General features: G+C 59.7%; 1 protein-coding gene across 6 annotated transcripts; it reads left to right on the forward strand.

Moving 5' to 3' along the window:
* Positions 1-234: 234 nt before the first annotated feature.
* THOP1 (thimet oligopeptidase 1) lies at positions 235-19,480 on the forward strand. Of its 6 annotated transcripts, none has more exons than XM_027582548.2 (14): positions 235-382; positions 3,192-3,404; positions 5,939-6,087; positions 7,091-7,198; positions 10,100-10,202; positions 12,672-12,832; positions 13,086-13,259; positions 13,586-13,721; positions 14,169-14,535; positions 14,853-15,054; positions 17,208-17,394; positions 17,542-17,670; positions 18,431-18,567; positions 19,021-19,480. In XM_027582548.2, exons 1-14 carry the CDS (start codon positions 367-369, stop codon positions 19,177-19,179), a joined length of 2,241 nt encoding a protein of 746 aa, XP_027438349.2. In that variant the 5' UTR covers positions 235-366; the 3' UTR covers positions 19,180-19,480. The 6 variants fall into 6 exon arrangements, with proteins under 6 accessions (XP_027438349.2, XP_027438350.2, XP_027438351.2 ...); XM_027582549.2 differs by having other exon boundaries at positions 19,024-19,480; XM_027582550.2 differs by having other exon boundaries at positions 18,366-18,567; positions 19,021-19,193.
* The last annotated feature ends 279 nt before the right edge of the window (positions 19,481-19,759 follow it).

Here is a 19,759-nt window from a genome sequence, read left to right on the forward strand (position 1 = left end):
CAAGCGCACAGGCTTCCGGGCGCCAGCTGTGTGTGGTTTCCATGGAAACGTCCCTCCCGGGCCTCCCCGAAGGTTCCGCCCCTGTCGCCGCCAGAGCCAATGACGGGCAGGGAGGGTTCCAGCGCGTGCGTAGAGGGCGTCAGCCTGCCAAAGCACCGCCTCGCGGTGTGGGCGGAGCTGGGGCGCGCGTGCGCCCTGTCCTTCGGCGCACGCGCTCTCCCAGCATTCAGCGGGCGCGCGGGCGGCGGGCACCTCGGTCCCGGCTGCTGCGGACCCTGAGCGGACGGAGGCGGCTGGCCGCGGCAGCTGAGGCAGCGCGACGCGGACCAGGTGGAGGGAGGGGCCGCCGGTGCACACCCGCCCGCCATGAAGCCCCCCGCAGGTACCGGCTGCCCCTCGGAGCGGCCCCGCTCCCCGGACCCGGGCGTCCCCTCCATCCTCGCGCCTCCCCCGGGGTCGCGACTCGGGCCTAGGAGCCGAGCCCAGTGACCCTCGAGGGGCTGGAGCCTGGGGGGGATGGGTCGGCGAACCCGGGACCCCGCCCCCTCGGCGGCCGAATGAATGAACCAGCTTTTCCAGAGCTCCACTCATTCAGCCAATTCCGAGTGTGTGGCTTCCACTGAGCACCGGTCGGGCCCTGGGGGCGGACTCCGGGGGAGACCGTGAGTTCTAGGCGGAGTTGCAGAGCCCGAGACAGGCGTTCATCCCGCAGAGAAGCGAGCCCGGGCTTTAGGGAGTGGTCGGTGATGGGGCTGACGGCGCTTCTCTCGAGAGGGCGGTCCCTGAGGGGCTTCTCGGGGGAGGTGGCCCATCAGCCCGGGCCCAGCGGGGGAGAAGCAGCTGTGCTGCTGTGACCTGCGCGAGGACCCGCAGGTGGCGGGAACTGCGAGGGCGAAGGCGAGGAGGCAGGTGCACGCGGAGCGCGTTTGGGTAGCAACAAGTCATTTCGGGGAGAACACAGCTGGGAGTCCCTTTTATTTTAAGGACAGGGGGCGTCCTGAAAGGGTTTTCGTTATGGGAGCGATGGGGTGTGCGTCCTGTATTTAGGAAATTGCCCAGGCTGCTGTGTGGTGCCTCCTGAATTTTCTCTTGCTGGTCTCTCTTCCCCCCCGGGTTCTTTCTCCAGCTGACTGTGATGATAATTGCATTAATGATAATCATAATTAGGGTTTTTCAGGCCTCAGGAGGGCAGGAATGTTGTCTGCCTTGTTGGCAGCAGGATTGTTAGCCTGGGACAGAGCATGTAGGTGGCAAGCTGAACTACTACAGGATGAATGCGTCCGCTCCAGTTTTCAAGTCCTAGCTCCTGCAGGAGGTTTTGCTGACAGTTCTCAGCGTACACGCATCTCCTACCTTGTCCGAGCTTCTGGAGCCCTTGTTTGCCACCAAATGTAACACAGACCCACATCTTTTTTCTGCAGTTCTGAAGTCCACAATGCTCTGCAAGCAGAAGGATTTTCCCTAAGCTCATGGCAGTCAGTTGGCCGGAATATCCGGCCTGTCCTGGCTCAAGAGCCTTTCTTTTTCCCACTTAGTGTATGTTAGTGGTCCTCAGCTGGGGTGATTGTGCCACGCCAGGGGACACTGGGCAGTGTCTGGGGACATCTGTGGTTGTCACGACTGGGGGTGCTCCTGGCATTGAGTGGGTGGGGCCCCAGGGGTGCTGTTCAATACCCTACAGTGCCCAGGTGGACCCCCACCCCAGAGGGCGACCCAGCCATAGATGTTGATAATGTCGTTAAAAAAAAAAAAAAAAAACCCTGCCCTAGAGACGCCAAACACGGGTCCCAGCTGGCAGTACCCTGCAAAGATCCCATCCCTCTTTAGTATTCACAAAAAGGCGGGTAGTCCAGGATCACTGTGGCCCTGGTCAACCCCCTGCCATGCCAGAGGGGAAAATGGGGCACAAGTGGGTGTTTCCTGGAGCAGCTTCTACTTATTCTGCATTCCATACTCTCCCGGGGGATTACACAAGCCTGTGTTCATTAATTCAAGTAATTTGGGGGCAGGTGTAGGCATTTGAGACGCGCAGGTGCTGCAGGGATGCCATTGGGACGTCTGAGGAAGGAGCATGGAACGGAGGATTGGTAGGGTTGGGGCTCAGGGCAGACGGGACAGCCTGTGGGAAGGCCTGGGAGACACCTTGAAGAAAGCGGTTGTGGCTAGGCACAGGCCAGCTGTCCAGACCTGCTAAGCAAGACCCAATAGAGTGTGGATGGTGTAGACCAGGGGTCAGCAAACCCGTCTGTAGAGGGCTTGCTAGTTTAGGCTTGGTGAGTCACTTAGTCTGGTGCAACATCATTTTGACCCTGTGGGCTGTACAAAAACAGGTTGTCGTTTGCTAACCCCTGGTATAGACTCCAGTAAGGGTTGAAGCGGGGTGGAGCCCTGGAAAGGGGGCAGGAAGATCTGACAATCGGATGTTTACAAAGGTGGGGGGTGCACACGATACACTGGTTCACAGGGTTGGAGCTGAGGTCAGACTGCACCGGTTTGAATCCTACCTCTGCCGCTTGCTGGCGTGAGACTTGAATCCTCTAAATCTCCGGACCTCCATCTGTACAATGGGGGCCACATAGACGCCAGAGTTCAGAACTGCGATCAGTGAGGGAATGAAAGTAAAACATCTTTACCCTGAACACTGCACAGCAGTTTAAGCGGCAACTGTTTTTATAGACCAGGTCTCTTATCCAAAAACTCTTGGGGCTAGGGACATTTTAGTGATAAGGAATTTTTCCTGTTTTAGGAAAGCAATACGGTATAAATGTCACATTACATCAAAGGATGTCAGGGGTAGCACCCTTTAATCAAGTAAGTCAGGTGGAGGTATATACCAAATATCCACCCCAGCACTGCCGATGTTGCGGCTGGGTCACTGGGGGGGTGTCTTGGGCCCTAGAGGGTGTTGAACAGTATCCCCGTCCGCCTGCCCTGCACTTGATGCGGTAGTATCGCTCTGCAGTTGGGACAAGCACAAACGCCCTCAGAGATCATCCAGTGTCTTCCGGGGCGCAGAATCTTGTGCTTTAAAGGATCAGTCACCCTGTGCACCCCCACAAAGCCCTTGGGCCTTGCCTGCCTGCACGGGGAAACCATGCTTCTGTCCTTGCCCTCCAACCCCTGGTTAGTCTAACCCTGCTTCTGTCCTTGAGCAGACACACTCAGTGTGGGGCTCTGTCTTCTCTGTTCAGCCTGTGCAGGAGATGCCCTGGACACAGCGGCCCCGTGCTCCGTGGTGAACTACCTAAGATGGGACCTGAGCGCCCAGCAAATAGGGGAGCTCACTGTGGAGCTCATTGAGCAAACTAAGCGTGTATATGACCAGGTGGGCTCCCAGAAGTTTGAAGACGTGTCCTATGAGAGTACCCTCAAGGCGCTGGCTGATGTGGAGGTGTCCTACACAGGTAAATCCGGGTGAGGATCAGGCAGGGAGGCAGAAGCAGCTCAGGCCTTGGAGCTCCTGGACCCTGGCCATGGGTGAGGCCTCCTCCTCCCCAGGCGGATGGTGATGGATATAGGAGCTGCCTGGGGGTAAAGGCATCTGCTGGGCAAGAGGCAGCCCGGAGGGCCGCTGGTTCCCCTGCATGCCCTGCTGCACAGCCTGGCATACTTAGTTCTCATGGGCTGCGTCATCTGAGGGTCCAGAGCAGGACAGCCTAACAGCACTCCCCTCTAGGAGCTGGCTCCCGTGCCAGCCTCCAAACCAGAGCCACTTCTTGCTCCTTCTCTCTGAGCAACTGAACTTGGCCCCCTTTGCTTTTCTTCTCCCCCCTGCACTTTGGGTAACCTGATGCCATTAGGTATCCTCATCACGACCCAACTGGATCCTTCTCTCCTTCTTGGGGTCTGTTTGCTCCCTTTGTGAGGGATGAGGTGCTCAAATAGTTGCAGAGCTGCTTCCCTGAGCCCCCTCTGTAGAGGTTGATGGTGTGGGGACAAGAGACCGAGATGGGTCTTGCAGCAGAGAACTCTGAGCTGAGGAAACCCTTGCTCCTGGATCTCTAGCAAAAGTCCTTTTTCTGGGAACCTTTGAGAATCTCTGCTGGGGGGTTCTCACGAAGCCTCCCTGTGCCGCGTTTGCTAGATGCCGTGGGTTTCTCTGCTGCCTTCAGGTGGGTGCGCCTCAGTCTCCCCCCTCATCTCTTTCTAGAGAGACTCTTGGCAATAGCATGATGCTAATTCCTGCCTATTGGGCATAGCCCTGCCAGACACCAACTTCACTCCTACAGCTTTTTTTTTCTCTCTCCCCACAGTAGCCCAAGGAATTTTATTTCATTTTTAAAGATTTTATTTGAGAGGAAGAGAGGGCACACGTGTGCATGTGTGCATGGTGGAAGAGAGGCAGAGGCAGAGGGAGGAGCAGGGACCCTGATGCGGGACTCGATCCTAGGACCCTGAGATCATGACCTGAGCCGAAGGCAGACGCTTAACCGACTGAGCCCCCCCCCCCCACCAGGTGCCCACCCTCCAAGGAATTTTAAAGGAAACTAAAATTGAATCATGGCATTCCCCCCAGCCAGCCCCTCAGTGTCTTTCCACTGCCCTCCGGACAAAGGCTAGAGTCCTTGATGTTGCTTTTGGTGCGGTTCGCGCCTCTCTGACCTTAGAGGTGTGAGTGCCCGGCCATGTGGCCGCTTGCACTTGCTCACACTCTCCCGTCTCGGGGCTTCACACACCCCCTGCTTTGGTAGATGTTGGGCTTCTCTGCGATCACAGATTAACTCCCCTCAGCAGCCCCTTCCCGGGCCCCCTCTGCTCTCACCGGCTGCTTGCATCGATCCCACGCCCTGCACCATTTTGTTGTCACACGTGGTGCAGTCACAGGCACTTGTGAGCCTGTAAATCCCAGATGGACGGATGCTATTTCTGTCCTTTTCACTGTCCACTCTTGGGCAGCCGGCAGCAGGTCTGCCCAGGGGCCATGGGAGCAACCAAGCTGTGATTTGAATACAGGTCTTACTCATGCAGAGTGTGTGCTTTTTAAAACTAAATGCTCCGTTGAGATCTGATTTATATATCATAGAATTTGCTCAAAGCATGCATTTCAGTGGTTTTTATATTCAGTTATCCAACCATCACCATGGTCTAATTCTAGAACATTCCATCACCCCAAAGGGAAATCCTGTCCCCATCAGCAGTCACTTCCCATCTCCAACTCCCACCCCCATGCCCCGGCCCCCACGAGCCCCCTTCCCGTCCGTGGATGAGCCTGTTCCGGACGTGTCACCCACGTGGACTCACAACCCGTGTGGCCTTCTGTGTCTGGTTCCCTCCCTGAGCGTCGTGGGCTTGGGGTCTGTCCCCGGGGCCATGTGTGTGGGCGCCTCGCCTCTGTTCACAGCCAACTGACATGCCAGTGTGTGGGGGACACGTTGTGTTTGTCCACCCACCTGTCAGTGGACATTTGGGTCATGTCCACTTGGGTTATTCACAGTCCTGCTGCTGTGAATGCATGTGATTCTTGTGTGATTGCATGTAGGCTCCTAGTGGTGTGTTGCCAGGTCAGGCGGTGACTGTTAAAGCTTACATTCTCACAGCCACCCAGGCTTCCTCTGACGAAATGCGAGTGTGCTCTGTAAGTTAGAAAATCGTTTATGAATTTAAAATGCTGCCATCAGCAGCCATGACTCTTTTTCTGGAATCGAGTTATTTTAGCCTCTCTAGATCTTTTCATGCTTCTCTGTTACAGTCCTTCTTTCCTTGGAGTTTGGGAGTTGAGTCTGTTTCCATCGGACTGTGAGATCCCCGAGGACATGGATGACCAACCATGCCCCTTTCTTCCTTCCAGCACCCAGCCCAGGGCCCAATGTGGAGAGAGCGTTCACTGAACAGATCGGCAGACGTGGATGAGCTGCGTGCCTGGCGGGGTGAGGTTGCTATGTGCCACTTTCTACCTGGGGCCCATTTTCACACCTGTCTTGTTCTCCCCCCGTTTCAGTTCAGAGGAATATCCTTGACTTCCCGCAGCACGTTTCTCCATCTAAGGACATTCGGATGGCCAGCACAGAGGCGGACAAAAAGCTGTCTGAGTTTGATGTGGAGATGAGCATGAGGCAGGATGTGTATCAGAGGATTGTCTGGCTGCAGGTGAGGATGCAGCGAGGTACCAGGCATGTTGGAGGTAGACACTTGGGAGGCACAGACCAGCGTCCAGATGGGCACTGCTGGATCAGAATCTCTTTAGACTTGGTCATTCTGTTCCTCAGACTTTGGAAAGTGGAGAACTGAGGGGCCCTGGGGGTGGCTGGTGGGGATCGCTGCGTGACAGTGCAAACACACTTAAGGCCACTGAACCGTGCGTTTAAGAATGGCTGAGGCGGTAAGTGTTTGTGTTTTGTTTTACCGCAATAAAGAAACGAGAGAATGACAGAGATAAATGCAGAGGAACGCAAACGATAGAGCCTAAAATGCCTAGGACTTTGTAAGCCTTCCCTGCACCCACCACATGGTTTCATTTTCCTGACCTCGAGGGGTGCTCCGTAGGGCTGGTGTCCTGCCTCTCGGGTCTTGGCCGCTGGTGTCGGAGTGAGCCGTGGAGGTGGACAGTGGCGCTCCTCTGTTACCTTCGCGCTTCTGTCTCCTCGGTCAGGAGAGCACACCCGCGTGCTCTGGTGCAGGCATGCACGGGCGGCCTGTGGAAGCACCAGCAACATTTTGTATTTAGTTGTAGCTTTGAGACCTTTGTAGGCATGTGAGCACCTGTGTATCCTTTGCCCCATTTCCCCCAGTGTAATGTTTTGCGAAACCAGTCACCACCACAACCAGGATGATGACCTTGAGCTACCCACCATTCTCATTCCCATTTAACCATTAACCTGTGGGAGGTGCTCTGGGCCGGCTTTAGTTTGGGCTGTTCCCAGGAAGCAAGCGCTCGTAGACAGGTTTTGTGTGAATGTAAGTCTTCATGTCTCTGGAATGGACGTGCCCTTGCCGAGTCGGATGGTGGTTGTAACTGCTCTCCCCGGTGGCCGCACCATCTCACGTTCCCTGCAGTGATGTTTGTGCAAGTGCCTCGGTCTCCCGCCGCCTCACCAGCATCTGGCGGTGCCTCAGCTTTCCCTCATACAGAACTCTGGTTGTCTTGCTCTAGGAGAAAGTTCAGAAGGACTCGCTGAGGCCAGAGGCCATGCGGTACCTGGAGCGACTGATCAAGCTGGGCAGGAGGAACGGGCTGCACCTGCCCGAGGACACTCAGCAAGTGAGTACCAGCTGTCAGGGGTGGAGTGGGCCCCCCTGTTTGCACGTGGTGTCTGAGGGCCCAGCCTCTGGCTGGGTGCCCACCTCTCTGCTGCCTCAGTTCTGGGGAGGGAGGTCTGTCTGGAGTAGGTCTGCCTTTGCACCCACCCTGCTCTGGATTCTTGAGGTTTATGGTGTGCACTCCCTCAGCCACGGAGAGGGCGCGGTGCAGGGGGCACACCTCATCAGTCCCCTCCGTGACTTCGGTGCATTGGCATTAAGGAAAAGGTCACTGTGGCTGGGGGCTTCTGTTCTCTGTACCCTGCTGCAACAGCATGGCTTCTCTCTGATACCGCACATGTGGGGGTTCCCGCACCATGCCGTTCTCTGTGACACCAGCGGGTGTCCTACAGTCAGACTCGAACACGCTTACCTGGAGGCAGTGTCTGCTCCCACAGCTTCAGGGCTTGGCCCCTCGAGGCTGCACTGACATGATCCAGGTTGTTATCTCTCCTTCTGACTGACCAGCTCTGTGGTTCAGAGGTTCCCACCACCTCTTCCTCATGTTCAAGTCATTTGCTAGAGCCGCTCACAGAACACAGGACTTACTTACTATTACTGACTTATCGTAAAGGGTATAACCCGGAACGGCAAGGTCTGGGGGAGAGGCACGGAGCTCTGCCCCCCCCACCCCCGTGTGCACCACTCCGGAAGCTCTCTGAACCCCGTCCTTTAGGAGTTCTGTGGGGGCCTCATTGTGTGGGCATGACTGATTAAACTACTGGTGATTGATTGAACCTGCAGCCTCTGGCCCCGCTCCCCTCCCAGGGTAGCAGGGGGTGCCACCAGCCCCCATCCTCAGGGGCTTTCCAAAAGTCATCTCGTTAATATGCACTCGAGTGTGGTTGAAGGGGGCTGGTGATAAGCAACATGATGGGCCCCACTCCTCGGTCACTCGGGCTGTTGCAGTTTCTTGTTACCATGGAAGAAATTCCAAGGGTTTTAGGAGCTGTGTGCCAGGAATGGGGACGAAGACCAAATACACATTGCTTATCGTAAGTCCCAGCCTCACAGATGGCATCTCCTGCATTCTGGCCTGGATCAGCGGGCGAGGAGGGCCGTGCCTGCCCCCTGTCCTGTGGTTAATCACTGAGGATCTTTGTTCGCCCCATTCCCTCCCCGTTTTCTCTGCCAGGCAGCCACGTAAAGGAGATGGTTGGGCTGTGGGCTCTGGACTGGCTCGTTGGCACATAAGAAGTGCCCTTATGGGTGAGCTGTTTACCATCCCCAGGAACTGGCCACCCCTCCCGGTCAGCGAGACCCCCCAGATGGGAAAGCACCAAGACACAGGAAAGACACAGTTAATGCCGACACTAGGTCCGCGTCCAGAGCTCAGTGACTGTCCCTCTTGTCACTTAGAACGGACGCCAGCACCTCTAGCTTGTGGTTGAAGAAACCAGGACTCCAAGGGATGAGGCATGTTTGTTAACACCAGTGCCGGTGAGGGGCGCCCGGCTGGCAGCGGTAGAGCGTGTGACTCTTGCTCTTGGGATCGTGAGTTCCAGCCCCACGTTGGGTGTAGAGGTCGCTTGAAAATAAAAATCTTTTTTTTTAAATACGGGTTTCTTTTTTTAATTAGTATGTTTTTTTGAGAGAGAGAGTTTGTGTGCGCACGAGCCAGGGAGGCGCAGAGAGAGAATCTCCAGCAGACTCCCTGCTGAGCATGGAGCCCAACGCGGGGCTTGATCCCAGGACCCTGAGATCATGACCTGAGCTGAAACCAAGAGTCAGACACTCAACCAACTGAGCCACCCAGGTGCCTCCATAAAAATAAGAATCTTAAAAACAAAAGAAAACCAGTGCCAGTGGGACTGGAGTCAGATTCCATCCCAGGACTGTGGGATCCAGAGTCCAGTGTGGCAACTCTGCTCCGGCGCGTGCAGGTGTTACAGTCGGCCAGAGCGACGGAAGCACAGCTGCTGTTTTCATTTTTTATAAAGTAGGCTCCACACCCAACATGGGGCTTGAACCCACGACCCCGAGATCGAGAGTCCCATGCTCCCCTGACTGAGCCAGCCAGGTGCCCCACAGTTCTTAAAGCTCCATCACGTTGTTGAAAGTCTGGCGTGTGTGCACGGGGGGCCGCACAGACAGTGACTTGGGGGCCACCTTGCTGGAAGGGACACAGGGAGCGCCATGTGGAGCCGGGGCAGGGGGCTGGGTGGGGGCCCCAGAGCGTTGTCTCGTTCGGCGAGGGCATATGCTGTTTCCCTGCCACGTCTCAGGACCGTAAGTGGCACAGCTTCAGTGAGGTGAGGAAGTGAGTGGCAGCGCCCGGCGCAGGGTTGTGGCCAGCGAGGCTCCCTGCTCCTGTGCGGGCTGGTTCTGAGCCAGGGTCTCGCCCAAGGAGCCCCGCGTTGCCCGCAAAGCTGTCGGGCGCACTTGCCCTGCCCCGCCCCCACCTGTCCTGCTGTCGCAGAGCCCCTGTCGTCAGGCCCAGGGCTGGGTTCGGCCCCAGGCCCCCCGGAGGTGGCGGTGGGTCCACGTTGTGGCCCCACGGCACCCCCTCCTGTGCCACGCCTCGCCCCTGTCAGAAGTCTCCACGTTGAGGCTTAGCCCTGCTGCTCTGTCAAAATGTCCGAAAGCCTAGGCTGTGGACTCTGAAGGTAGTAGGGTCCAGAACGCTCTTGTCTGGGGACATGTAACCGATGGGGACACTAGCCGAGGTCCCCACGGTCTCCAAGGCCGCTCAGCGTGGAAGCTGGCGTCTGTGTTCTGTTGGCGCCGTGCACAGCGGTGTGAGGACCTGACGTCCGTGTCTTTTCTGTCCCTCTTCTCGCCTCCCTTGTCTCTTCTCCCCGTCGGGAGGGAGCCCCCAGCCCTGGTGGAAGCACTCCACTCACAGCTGTGCTCCCCCCTCCAGAAAATCAAGAACATTAAGAAGAAGCTGAGCCTTCTGTGCATCGACTTCAACAAGAACCTGAACGAGGACACGACCTTCCTGCCACTCACGCGAGAAGAGCTGGGTACTGGCGGGGGGCGGGCTGGGGGCGGGGGGCTGACTCGCGGCCTCAGGGCCCTCGCGGGCCGTGGCCACCACCCGCAGGCTTCCGAAGCGTGGGGACGTCTGTGTGCCACCGCCCTGGGCGAGGGGGTCTTCCCTTGGAGCGGTCAGCACTTTGGAATCTGTGTTTCTCGATCCTTCCTCGAGCGGTGCCCGGAGCGCTGGGTCCGGCGGCAGAGTTGGCCAGGGTCTCCCCGTCGAGGCCCACGCCCCCACCTGCGGCTCTTCTCGCTCCAGTCCTGTAAGAGGATCGTACGGACTCGGTCCTGGCTGCTGCTGGTCCCCACACCTGGCTGTAGGTGGGAATGATGAAAGGTTGGGGCCGAGGTGTCTTTTTTAATTTGTGGTCCTTGATTCTCCCGCCCCAACTGTTTCATTTCAAAAAACTTTACCCTGTGGGAAAGTTGTAAGGACCGTACCGTGGGAAGCCCTGTGCCCTCGGCGTCCCCGAGCTGATGGTGCGCCCTCTGTCCTTTCCGTGGACACCGCCACACGTTTGTTCCTCCCGCTGTGGGAGAGTCGTGTGTAGGCCTGTGAGCCTTCCCCGGGAGCGCACCTCGCCCTCGGAACAGCCGTGTCGTGGAGAGCACAGCCCGCGTCCCCCTGCACCGCTGGCCTGGGGCCTCTCGCTGTATTCTCCTCCACTGTCGGGTCCGCTCACGGAGCACCCGTCACATGGGGTTTTCCTGGCTCTTTAAGCTCCTTTTCCGATGAGCCGCTCCTCAGCCGTTCACATAAGTGTTGTCCTCTCTCCTGACGTGGATGCTTTTGAAAAGCCCAGGCCCCGGTTTTGCTGCTGCCGGGGGGCTGGCCGTGCCGGGCCTCGTGGCCAGAGCCCCCCCCCCACACTGCCAGAGGTTCCCCCGCTCCCCCCGCACCCGGAGGCCCCCGAGGGCAGCTGGCTTGCCAAGGGGCCCACAGTGGCAGGCCTTCCCGAGCAGGGGCTTGAAAGCTCAGTCAGCGCTGCCCTCTGCTGCCCTTTGTTCTGGTTCGGTCCCTTCCGTGCCTGGGCCTCGGGCTGCATGTCCCCCCACGTGGCTCCCCGTGTAAGGACGCGCCCACTGTGTTTCCTGGCCAGAGGGGGATCCCGGGTCTCAAATTTGGCCAACAAATTTGCTCGCCCACACCCTCGCGTGGGCCGGCTTTTTGGCCCATTTGTTTAGCTTGAGGGACCTCCCGTGGAGCAGAGCCGGCCGGCCTCAGAGCGTGGAGGCGGTGACCGTGGCCAGGACGGCCTGATCGGCAGGCCTACAAGGCCTACTGAGCAAGGGTGTGGCGCGTGTTGATTTTCTTCTGCTTGCCGAAGGGAGAGTTGGTGTCCCTTTACAGAGTCTCGGACAACGTGTCTCTCTCTCTGTCCCCTTCCCCCTGAGTCTCTTGCTGCTCGGTGAAGGCACTCCTCTGCCAGGTTCCTCCCTGGTCGGCAGCAACTCTGGGGGTGCCCTGGAGCTGCAGCCCCTCCCGTGTGCCGCTGGGTGAAGCTCCCGCAAACGGTCTTCTGACCCCGTCATCGCTTGTGCGTTTGTGTGCTGGTCTCTCGAGTCAGCAGCCCCCCCAGTAGTGGCTTTATCTGTGGTGGCGGTGTGGACAGAGGCCCCGTTACTCCCAGGGTCGTGGTCTGCTGCTGTCCCTGTTTTGATGCTCAGATTGTCCCAGTTACACTTCAAGGGCCTCTGCATCTTGAAGTGTCCCTGTTACTCTGTGAGCACTTTTCTTTGAGACTTGGGTTCCAGGCTCCTTTTGTCCTCGCCCTGGCCTGGGCGGCTCTTTAGAAACCGCGATGTGGGTGCCAGGCGTGCCCATTGCTGCTGTGGGCCTGTTGTTCCCAGGCCCTGTCCCAGAGCTAGGAAACAGGTGTCTGCACACGTGCACACACACACACACACACACCCCCATGCACACAACCAGCACTGCCCACCCTGCCGCCCGGCGTCCCTTCTCACCTGTCCGGAGGGCCCCGGGTGAGCTGGCCTTGGAAGGAGCTGTGGGCCAGCTCAGAGCCAGGGCTGTGGTGGCCCCTGGAGGTTTTCAGTCTGAGGTGATGCACCCGGATTTCTGTCTTAGGAGAACATTTCGGCGCAGGGAGCCGGGTGGGGGCCTTTGCAGAAGTGCGGCCCATCAGGAGGGCGAGGGTGGCATCTGTCCACCCCTGGTGTCGCTGTTGGGGGAGGGACGAGGGAAGACACTGCAGTTCCCGGAAGCCCCCTGTGTCGGGGTTGAGCCGAGGGGAGCTTTTCCTCCCTGGGAGCCCTGGTGGGAAGGGCAGCAGCTCTCGGTCTTCCTGGAGGGGCTCGGGGCAGGGTAGGGAGGCCGGGCCTGGGTCCCTGTTCCCTGTAGGCTCCCAGTCCTACCCTCTTGCATGCTTCCGGCCCCAGCTGCACGGGCTTGGCAGCTTTTTGGGCCTGTGGCAGCCCTGGCTTTGTTCCTGTAGGAGGCCTCCCGGAGGACTTTTTGAACTCGCTGGAGAAGGCTGGGGATGACAAGTTGAAAGTCACCCTCAAGTACCCACATTATTTTCCCCTCCTGAAGAAATGCCACGTGCCTGAGACCAGGAGGAAGGTGGAGGAGGCCTTCAACTGTCGCTGCAAGCAGGTGGGAAGGCGATGCCTGGAAGTCGCGGGGCCCGTCCCGTCTGCCCGGTGCCTCCTGGGCCGGACTCGGGGGTTGGCGAGCCCCGGGCAAGCTCAGCCTGCCCCTCCCAGACTTCCATGCCGGCTCTGGCTCTGGCTCTGGGCCCGGGGCCACAGCTCAGGGTCTGACCCCTTCCCCAAGCCAGTCCCGTGTCTGCGTGACCGTCCGCTGCTCCCGCGCCTTAGCTTCGGTCATCCCCTCTCTCTCTCTCCAGTGGCGTTGCTGGGGCTTGAGCTGGGGTCTGCAGACGCGCCCTCCCCTTTTCTGTGTCTTGTGTGGTGGCCTGGGCCCTCTAACTGCGGCCTGGGGCGTGTCTTCAGTGCACAGACATCCATTCCCACACAGACGCTTGTGTTTGTGTCCACGCCGCGGTGTGGCCTCGCTTCTGGTCAGTGTCTCCAGCAGACGGGGGTGAGCTCCCCGTGCACAATGCCCCCTGCGGCTCACCTGGCCCCACATTGCTCTCCACTCACGGCCTTCGAACCCTTCACGGTTACACCCTTTCTGGGTCCAGAAGGGACCTGAGGATTAATAGAGATGCATGTGTTATGGCAGGACCACAGGGCAGCCATGGAAACCTAGGCCATGGGAAGGGGGGGTGGGGATGAGATGCAGCTGGCTGGGTCCTGGCATCCCAGAACTGTGCTGGCCACGGGACCCAAGTGGGAGGTGGTGGGCCTGATGCCCACAGAGCTGGTCGTTGGTCGGTTCCAGGAGAATTGTGCGATCCTCAGAGAGCTGGTGACCCTCCGGGCCCAGAAGTCCAGCCTGCTGGGATTCAGCACGCATGCCGACTACGTCCTGGAGATGAACATGGCTAAGAGCAGCCAGGTGGTGGCCACTTTCCTAGGTAACCCTTTGCCTCCCCCAGCCTCCCGCTGTGGGTTCCAGGAGTGGGGTTCAGGTTATTCTTGACTGCGATGTGATGGGGCCTCCGAGAGCCACATTCTGTCCACCCTACCGTGGGAATCCTAACGCCTCCCTGACCCCTGTTCAGCCTCGAGGGGCTCGAACCTGATGGCCGAGTGTAGGGCTCTGGGGTGAGCCTGTGTCTGCCCCTGCGCTGCTGCCTCCCGGCGTGAGCTCTGGGCAAGCGTCCCCACTCTGGCCATCCTTTTCTGCTCGTGGAAGGAGACTGAGGTGCCCCTGCCCACACCCCCACCTGCTGCAGGGCGATGTCTGGCTTGTGCCGGCAGTCTGGCCTTGCAGGCGGGGTGCTGGGGCCATCGTGCCGCGGACCGGGGCTGGCGGGGGAGCCGCCGCAGGGTAGTCTAGCCTTCCCCTCTGCCCTCCGCAGATGAGCTGGCCCGGAAGCTGAAGCCCCTGGGGGAGCAGGAGCGGGCCGTGATCCTGGAGCTGAAGAAGGCCGAGTGCGAGAAGCGGGGCCTGGACTTCGACGGGCGCATCAACGCCTGGGACATGCGCTACTACATGAACCAGGTGGAGGAGACCCACTACAGTGTGGACCAGAACCTGCTCAAGGAGTATTTCCCCATGCAGGTGGTCACCAAGGGCTTGCTCAGCATCTACCAGGAGCTGCTGGGGCTGACCTTCGACCTGGAGGAGAGCGCCACCGTGTGGCACGAGGACGTGAAGCTGTACTCTGTGAGGGACTCGGCCTCAGGGAAGGTCATTGGGAAATTCTACCTGGACCTCTACCCAAGGTGCGGGGGAGCCCAGCGACCCTTCTTTGCACCTCAGCGTTCCCGTCTGTGGAATGGGTTGTGGGGCTGCCACGGTGCAGGGCTGGGTGAGGGGCCGGGGGTGCCCACTGTCCAGGGAGGAGGGTGCCCAGGAGGTTCCGCCCGAGCCGTGGGACGGAGTGTGGGGCAGGCCCCCCCCCGGCTCCCGAGGAGCAGCTTTGAGCTGCTCAGTCTGTGCAGGTGCCTGGGCTGGCAGATGGGTCGGTGAGGGGCTCCTGTGGGCCGGGCAGTGTGTGCAGCAGATCCCTGGCTGGGCCCGACCCTGCCTCCGTCCCCAGGGAAGGGAAATACGGGCACGCGGCTTGCTTCGGCTTGCAGCCAGGTTGCCTGCGGCACGATGGGACCCGTCAGATCGCCATCGCGGCCATGGTGGCCAACTTCACCAAGCCTACCCCGGATGCCCCCTCCCTGCTGCAGCACGACGAGGTGGAGACCTACTTCCACGAGTTCGGGCACGTGATGCACCAGCTCTGCTCTCAGGTGGGTGCAGGGGCCTCGGGGACGGGGGCGGTGCTGGTGGTTGGTGCATCTGGAGGCAGCCGCCTCCCTGGACAGTGCCCCACTCCCTGGGTCACCACCGAGCCCTGCAGCCGGCTGGCTTACCGGATAGAAGTGTCTCAGCGGGGCTGGGGCTCTGCGGTCAGGGTCAGTAGTGCCTGCAGCCAGCTGTCTCCTCACGCCCTCACACGGTCGTCCCTCTGTGTGTGTCTGTGCCCTCTCTTCCCGTAAGGATGCTGGTCATTGGGTTAGGGCCACCCTAACTCGTTTTAAGCTGAACGTTTCAGTGATCGTTAGTTTACCAAGTTAGGTAGCCATCACTGCTACCGAAACGTGAAACATTTCCATCACCAGAAAGAGCCTTCGTGCCTCGTGGTTGTCCCCCCGCCGCCCCCACGAGCCCCCTTCCCGTCCGTGGACGTGTCACCCACGTGGACTCACACCAAGTGGGCCCTTCTGTGTCTGGCTCCCTCCCTGAGCGTCGTGGGCTCGGGGTCCGGCCCCGGGGCCGCGCGTGTGGGCGCCTGGCTCCTGTTCTCGGCCGCGGGACGCTCCTGCGCGTGGGATGCACTGAGAAGTGTGTTTTGAGCAGAGGGTTTGACTTTGGTGTTCAGTGCACTGCCTTTTTTCTTTCACGGTTTTCACTTTTTGTGTCTCGTTGAAGAGACCATTTTCTTCTAATTTTCCTTTTCCAGAAGTTTGGGCTTTAACTCTTTGTGTTGGTCTGTCATCCACTGTGCGTTAAGTGTCGTCTTGGGATGACGGCGCTCAGCGGCTCCTCAGGGCAGGGCAGCGTCTGCAGCCCTGGGGCCTGTGTGCCCCGGCCGCCTTGCTCTGTCCACGCTCCCCTCGCCTCTGCCTGCCTCCGCACTGCGTGCCCACGGGGGATGTCCCGGATCTGGGACATTCTTTTGCCAGTGACTCACGGCTCCCTCATTTCCTTCAGGTCTTTGCAGAGACACGTGCTCGCTGTTGGCAGTTCTGTAAAGTCGCCGCGAGCACAGAGTTCGCAGATACCGAAGCAGGGCTCCCGCGGGAACACAGGGTTAGGTCCCTCATGTCGTGCGTGCTTTTGTTTATAGACACCTCTGATGGGTGCTGCTGGTTCATCACAGTGAACTCCCAGCCGACTGCGCTGTAGCTCATGCATCTGACCGTGTGCTGTCTCTGCACATCACGGCCTTCTTGCCCTCAGGAAAGGCGGAAACCACTTCAGCATGGCAGTTGGGATCCGTTTTATTTATTTTTAAAGATTCTATTTATTTACTTGAGAGACAGAGTGAGAGGGAACACAAACAGGGGGAGTGGGAGAGGGAGAAGCAGACTCCCCGCAGAGCAGGGAGCCCGATGTGGGACGCGATCCCAGGACCCTGGGACCATGACCTGAGCCGAAGGCAGATAGATGCCCAACCGACTGAGCCACCCAGGCGCCCCTGTTGGGATCCATCTAAATAGCCCAATTGTTTGCAAAAACATAAAAACGGGGGTCGGGGGGGCTCTCAACAGGGCATGAAAAGGACACTTGTTTACAGCCGGAGCTAAAGCCCAGAGGCAGAGCGTTAAATGACCACAAAGCGCCACAGGTGTTGGTTTTGGGGTTAGAAATTTTAGCAAGTAGGCGAAGTCGCAAGTCAGGTCTGTGCGTAATGAGGCCCAACATTTGTCCTCTCCCGTTCTGCCTCCCTCTGGGCCTTGAAGGGACTTGCCCAGGGTGGCCGCCAGAGCTGGGTTCTAGCACGACTTCAGGAAAATGTCTGACCTAACAGTGGGGAAAGCACAAGGTGCCTTCAGCACACCGCCATTCTGTTGTTTCCAGGCCTGTGCCTTTTGGGGTCTAGGGCTTTTTTTAGAGCGTTGGCTTTGTGGATGGAGGAAGGGAACCCAGGTGGCCTGCCAGGGATGGGTGTGCTCCCTGTGTGTCCTGGGCTGGGATGGCTTTAGCAGCCCCCCCCCCCTTCCCGGGAGCCTCAACTGTCCCCCGTCCCCAGGCACTGGGGCCTCACGCAGCCTGCTGTCTGCTCGCCTAGCTGTGCCTGCCGGGAGAGCAGAGCATACCGCGTGCCCAGGCAAGGCCAGCGGCTGGGAGCTGGCCAGGCAGGGTCCGGACCTCCCTGCAGCTCTGCCCGCCCCCACAGGCGGAGTTTGCCATGTTTAGTGGGACACACGTGGAGCGGGACTTCGTGGAGGCACCTTCTCAGATGCTGGAGAACTGGGTGTGGGAGAAGGAGCCGCTGCTCAGGATGTCCCAGCACTACAAGACGGGCAGCGCCATCCCCCAGGAGCTGCTGGAGAAGCTCATCCAGTCTCGGCAGGCCAACACAGGTGCCCGCCAGGAGCCGCCCTCCTGCCCAGGGGCCTCTGGGAGGCCTTGGCCCCGAGGTTGGGGGGGGGGGCGGCGGGGGAGGCCAGGCGCGTGCCTTCTCGTGCGGGAGAACAGAACCAGCTTCCCTGTGCCCTTGCACCCGTCAGGTCTCTTCAACCTGCGCCAGATCGTGCTGGCCAAGGTGGATCAGGCCCTGCACAGCCAGATGGCTGCAGACCCCGCGGAGGAGTACGCCCGCCTCTGCCAGGAGATCCTCGGGGTCCCAGCCACGCCAGGTACAGCCGCCCGCCAGGTGGGCCCGCGGGGGGCGGGCAGGGTCCCGCCGGTCCCGGAGTCAGAAGGACCTAGTGACGTGTGGTGGGAGTCAGGCCAGTCTCTAGGTGGTAGCCGAGGCCCGGCAGGAAGCAGACAGCCTCTGGCCCCCTTGCCGCTTGGTGTTCCCGGGCCTGCGGGCTCCAGCGGGCGGCTGGCAGCTGCTGGGTGGGAGCAGCTCCGTCCTTTCTTGCCGCCCCTCCTCCCGCTCAGGCTGTCTGCCACTTCCCTCCCCGCCAGTCCCCGAACTCCCTCAGCGGTGCCCTCCCACCCCCTGCTCTGGGACAGGCCTGGGAGGTGCCGCAAAGAGCAGGGATTTCATACCCTGGGGGTAGAGAGTAGATCAGGCTGTGATGCCTGTCCTTGCGCGTTACTGCAAATGCTTGGATTAGCACCTGTGAAAATTGGGATTTCAGTGTAGGCGGTAGGGCATTGCTTCGTTCTACAAGCACTTAAAAATGCCTTCAGAAAGCTTAGCCAGCGCGTGCTCTCCACTGTACGGCGTGCCTTGATTTATCCTTTTGTGTGAACTCCTCAGCGTCAGCAGGTAGCGGCCCAAGTTGTCCAGCTCCTGCTTTCTTGTGGGGCCCGTTCCTCTCCTCCTGGATGTGTGGGTCACCTCTGACGGGGCTGATTTGAGGCTCCCTTCTCCCGGCAGCGGGCACTGAGGGGGCTGGGGGATACACTGGGGCCGCAGTGAGAGCCGTGCCACGTCTGTCCCAGGGACCAACATGCCTGCGACCTTCGGCCACCTGGCAGGTGGCTATGATGCCCAGTACTACGGCTACTTGTGGAGCGAGGTGTACTCCATGGACATGTTCCACACGCGCTTCAAGCAGGAGGGCATCCTCAACAGCAAGGTGAGGGCAAGCCAGCCACTCAGTGGGAGGGTCGCCTGCCTGTGGAGGGAGCAAGTGACCTTTCAGCACTGCTCCCTGCTGCCCGGGACCAGGGGAGGGGAGCGGAGACACCTGCTGGTCTTTGCTGGGTGCTGGAGATGGGCCCTCTCCGCCCTGAGGTTTGCCACCCTAGACCCTCCTGGGGCTGGGGCCTCAGCCAGCTTTCCAGACCTGTGTTTTTCACCACAGAAACTCAGCCACCTGTGTTGTGGGCTTGGCTCGGGCTTCAGCCTCTGTGACGTGAAGGGCCTCGCAGTGTCGTGAATGGGTGGGGTTCGGCATGCACATGCTTGTGACTAACACGTGTGCTTGTGCGTGCGTGTTCTCTCTGATGCTGATGCAGACACCCACGAGCCCACCTGTGGCCAGGAGAGGGGATACTCGAGGACTTAGCACCCCCACCCCTGTTCCCAGCAGGTTGGCATGGACTACAGAAGCTGCATCCTGAGGCCCGGTGGTTCCCAGGATGCCAGCGTCATGCTGAAGCTCTTCCTGGGCCGAGACCCCAAGCAGGACGCCTTCCTCCTGAGCAAAGGCCTGCAGGTGGACAGCAGCGAGCCACCAGCCTGCTGACGCACCAGAGCCCTGCCAGCCCGGGCCCCAGCCCCACCCCGGCTCCTGCCGCCCTGTTGCTTTAGCCCCCAGTCGGGAAACGGGGCGGCCTGCAGCTCAGGACGGGGGGGGGGGGCAGGGTGAGGAGAGGGGGTGTTCATTCCTCCTGTCCAGTCTCCTCGGTGGTCGGCCTGGGCTGGTGGGGTCTTATCCTCGAGATGCCTGGGAAACTTTGTGTCCAGTCAGGCCCGCCGATTTGTTGCACTAATCCATCCCCTTCTTGGGAAGTTTTCTGAGTGAAAAGACGGTGGTTCTTTGAAATGCAGCCATTAAAAAAAAAAAAAAAAAAGAAACTCTTGGCCTGGTCTCTGGCTCTTGTGCTTCTACCGCAGACTAGCAGACTGTCCGTTGTCACACGGTGCGCCCGTCACCCCCGGATGTGCTTGGCGATCAGCCCTCAGGCCAGGGACACGGGGCGGTCGAAGGCTGCGCTGTGCTGGCGCGCTCTGGGCTGTGACAGGTTGGGGTCTCGGAGCCTGCTGAGCTGTCGGACTGCGTGCGGGGGTGCCGAGGGGAATCGCGGAACTGGGTGCGGTATCGC

This window comes from Zalophus californianus, chromosome 1 (genome assembly GCF_009762305.2).
Source record: "Zalophus californianus isolate mZalCal1 chromosome 1, mZalCal1.pri.v2, whole genome shotgun sequence".
NCBI classification, from domain to species: domain Eukaryota; kingdom Metazoa; phylum Chordata; class Mammalia; order Carnivora; family Otariidae; genus Zalophus; species Zalophus californianus.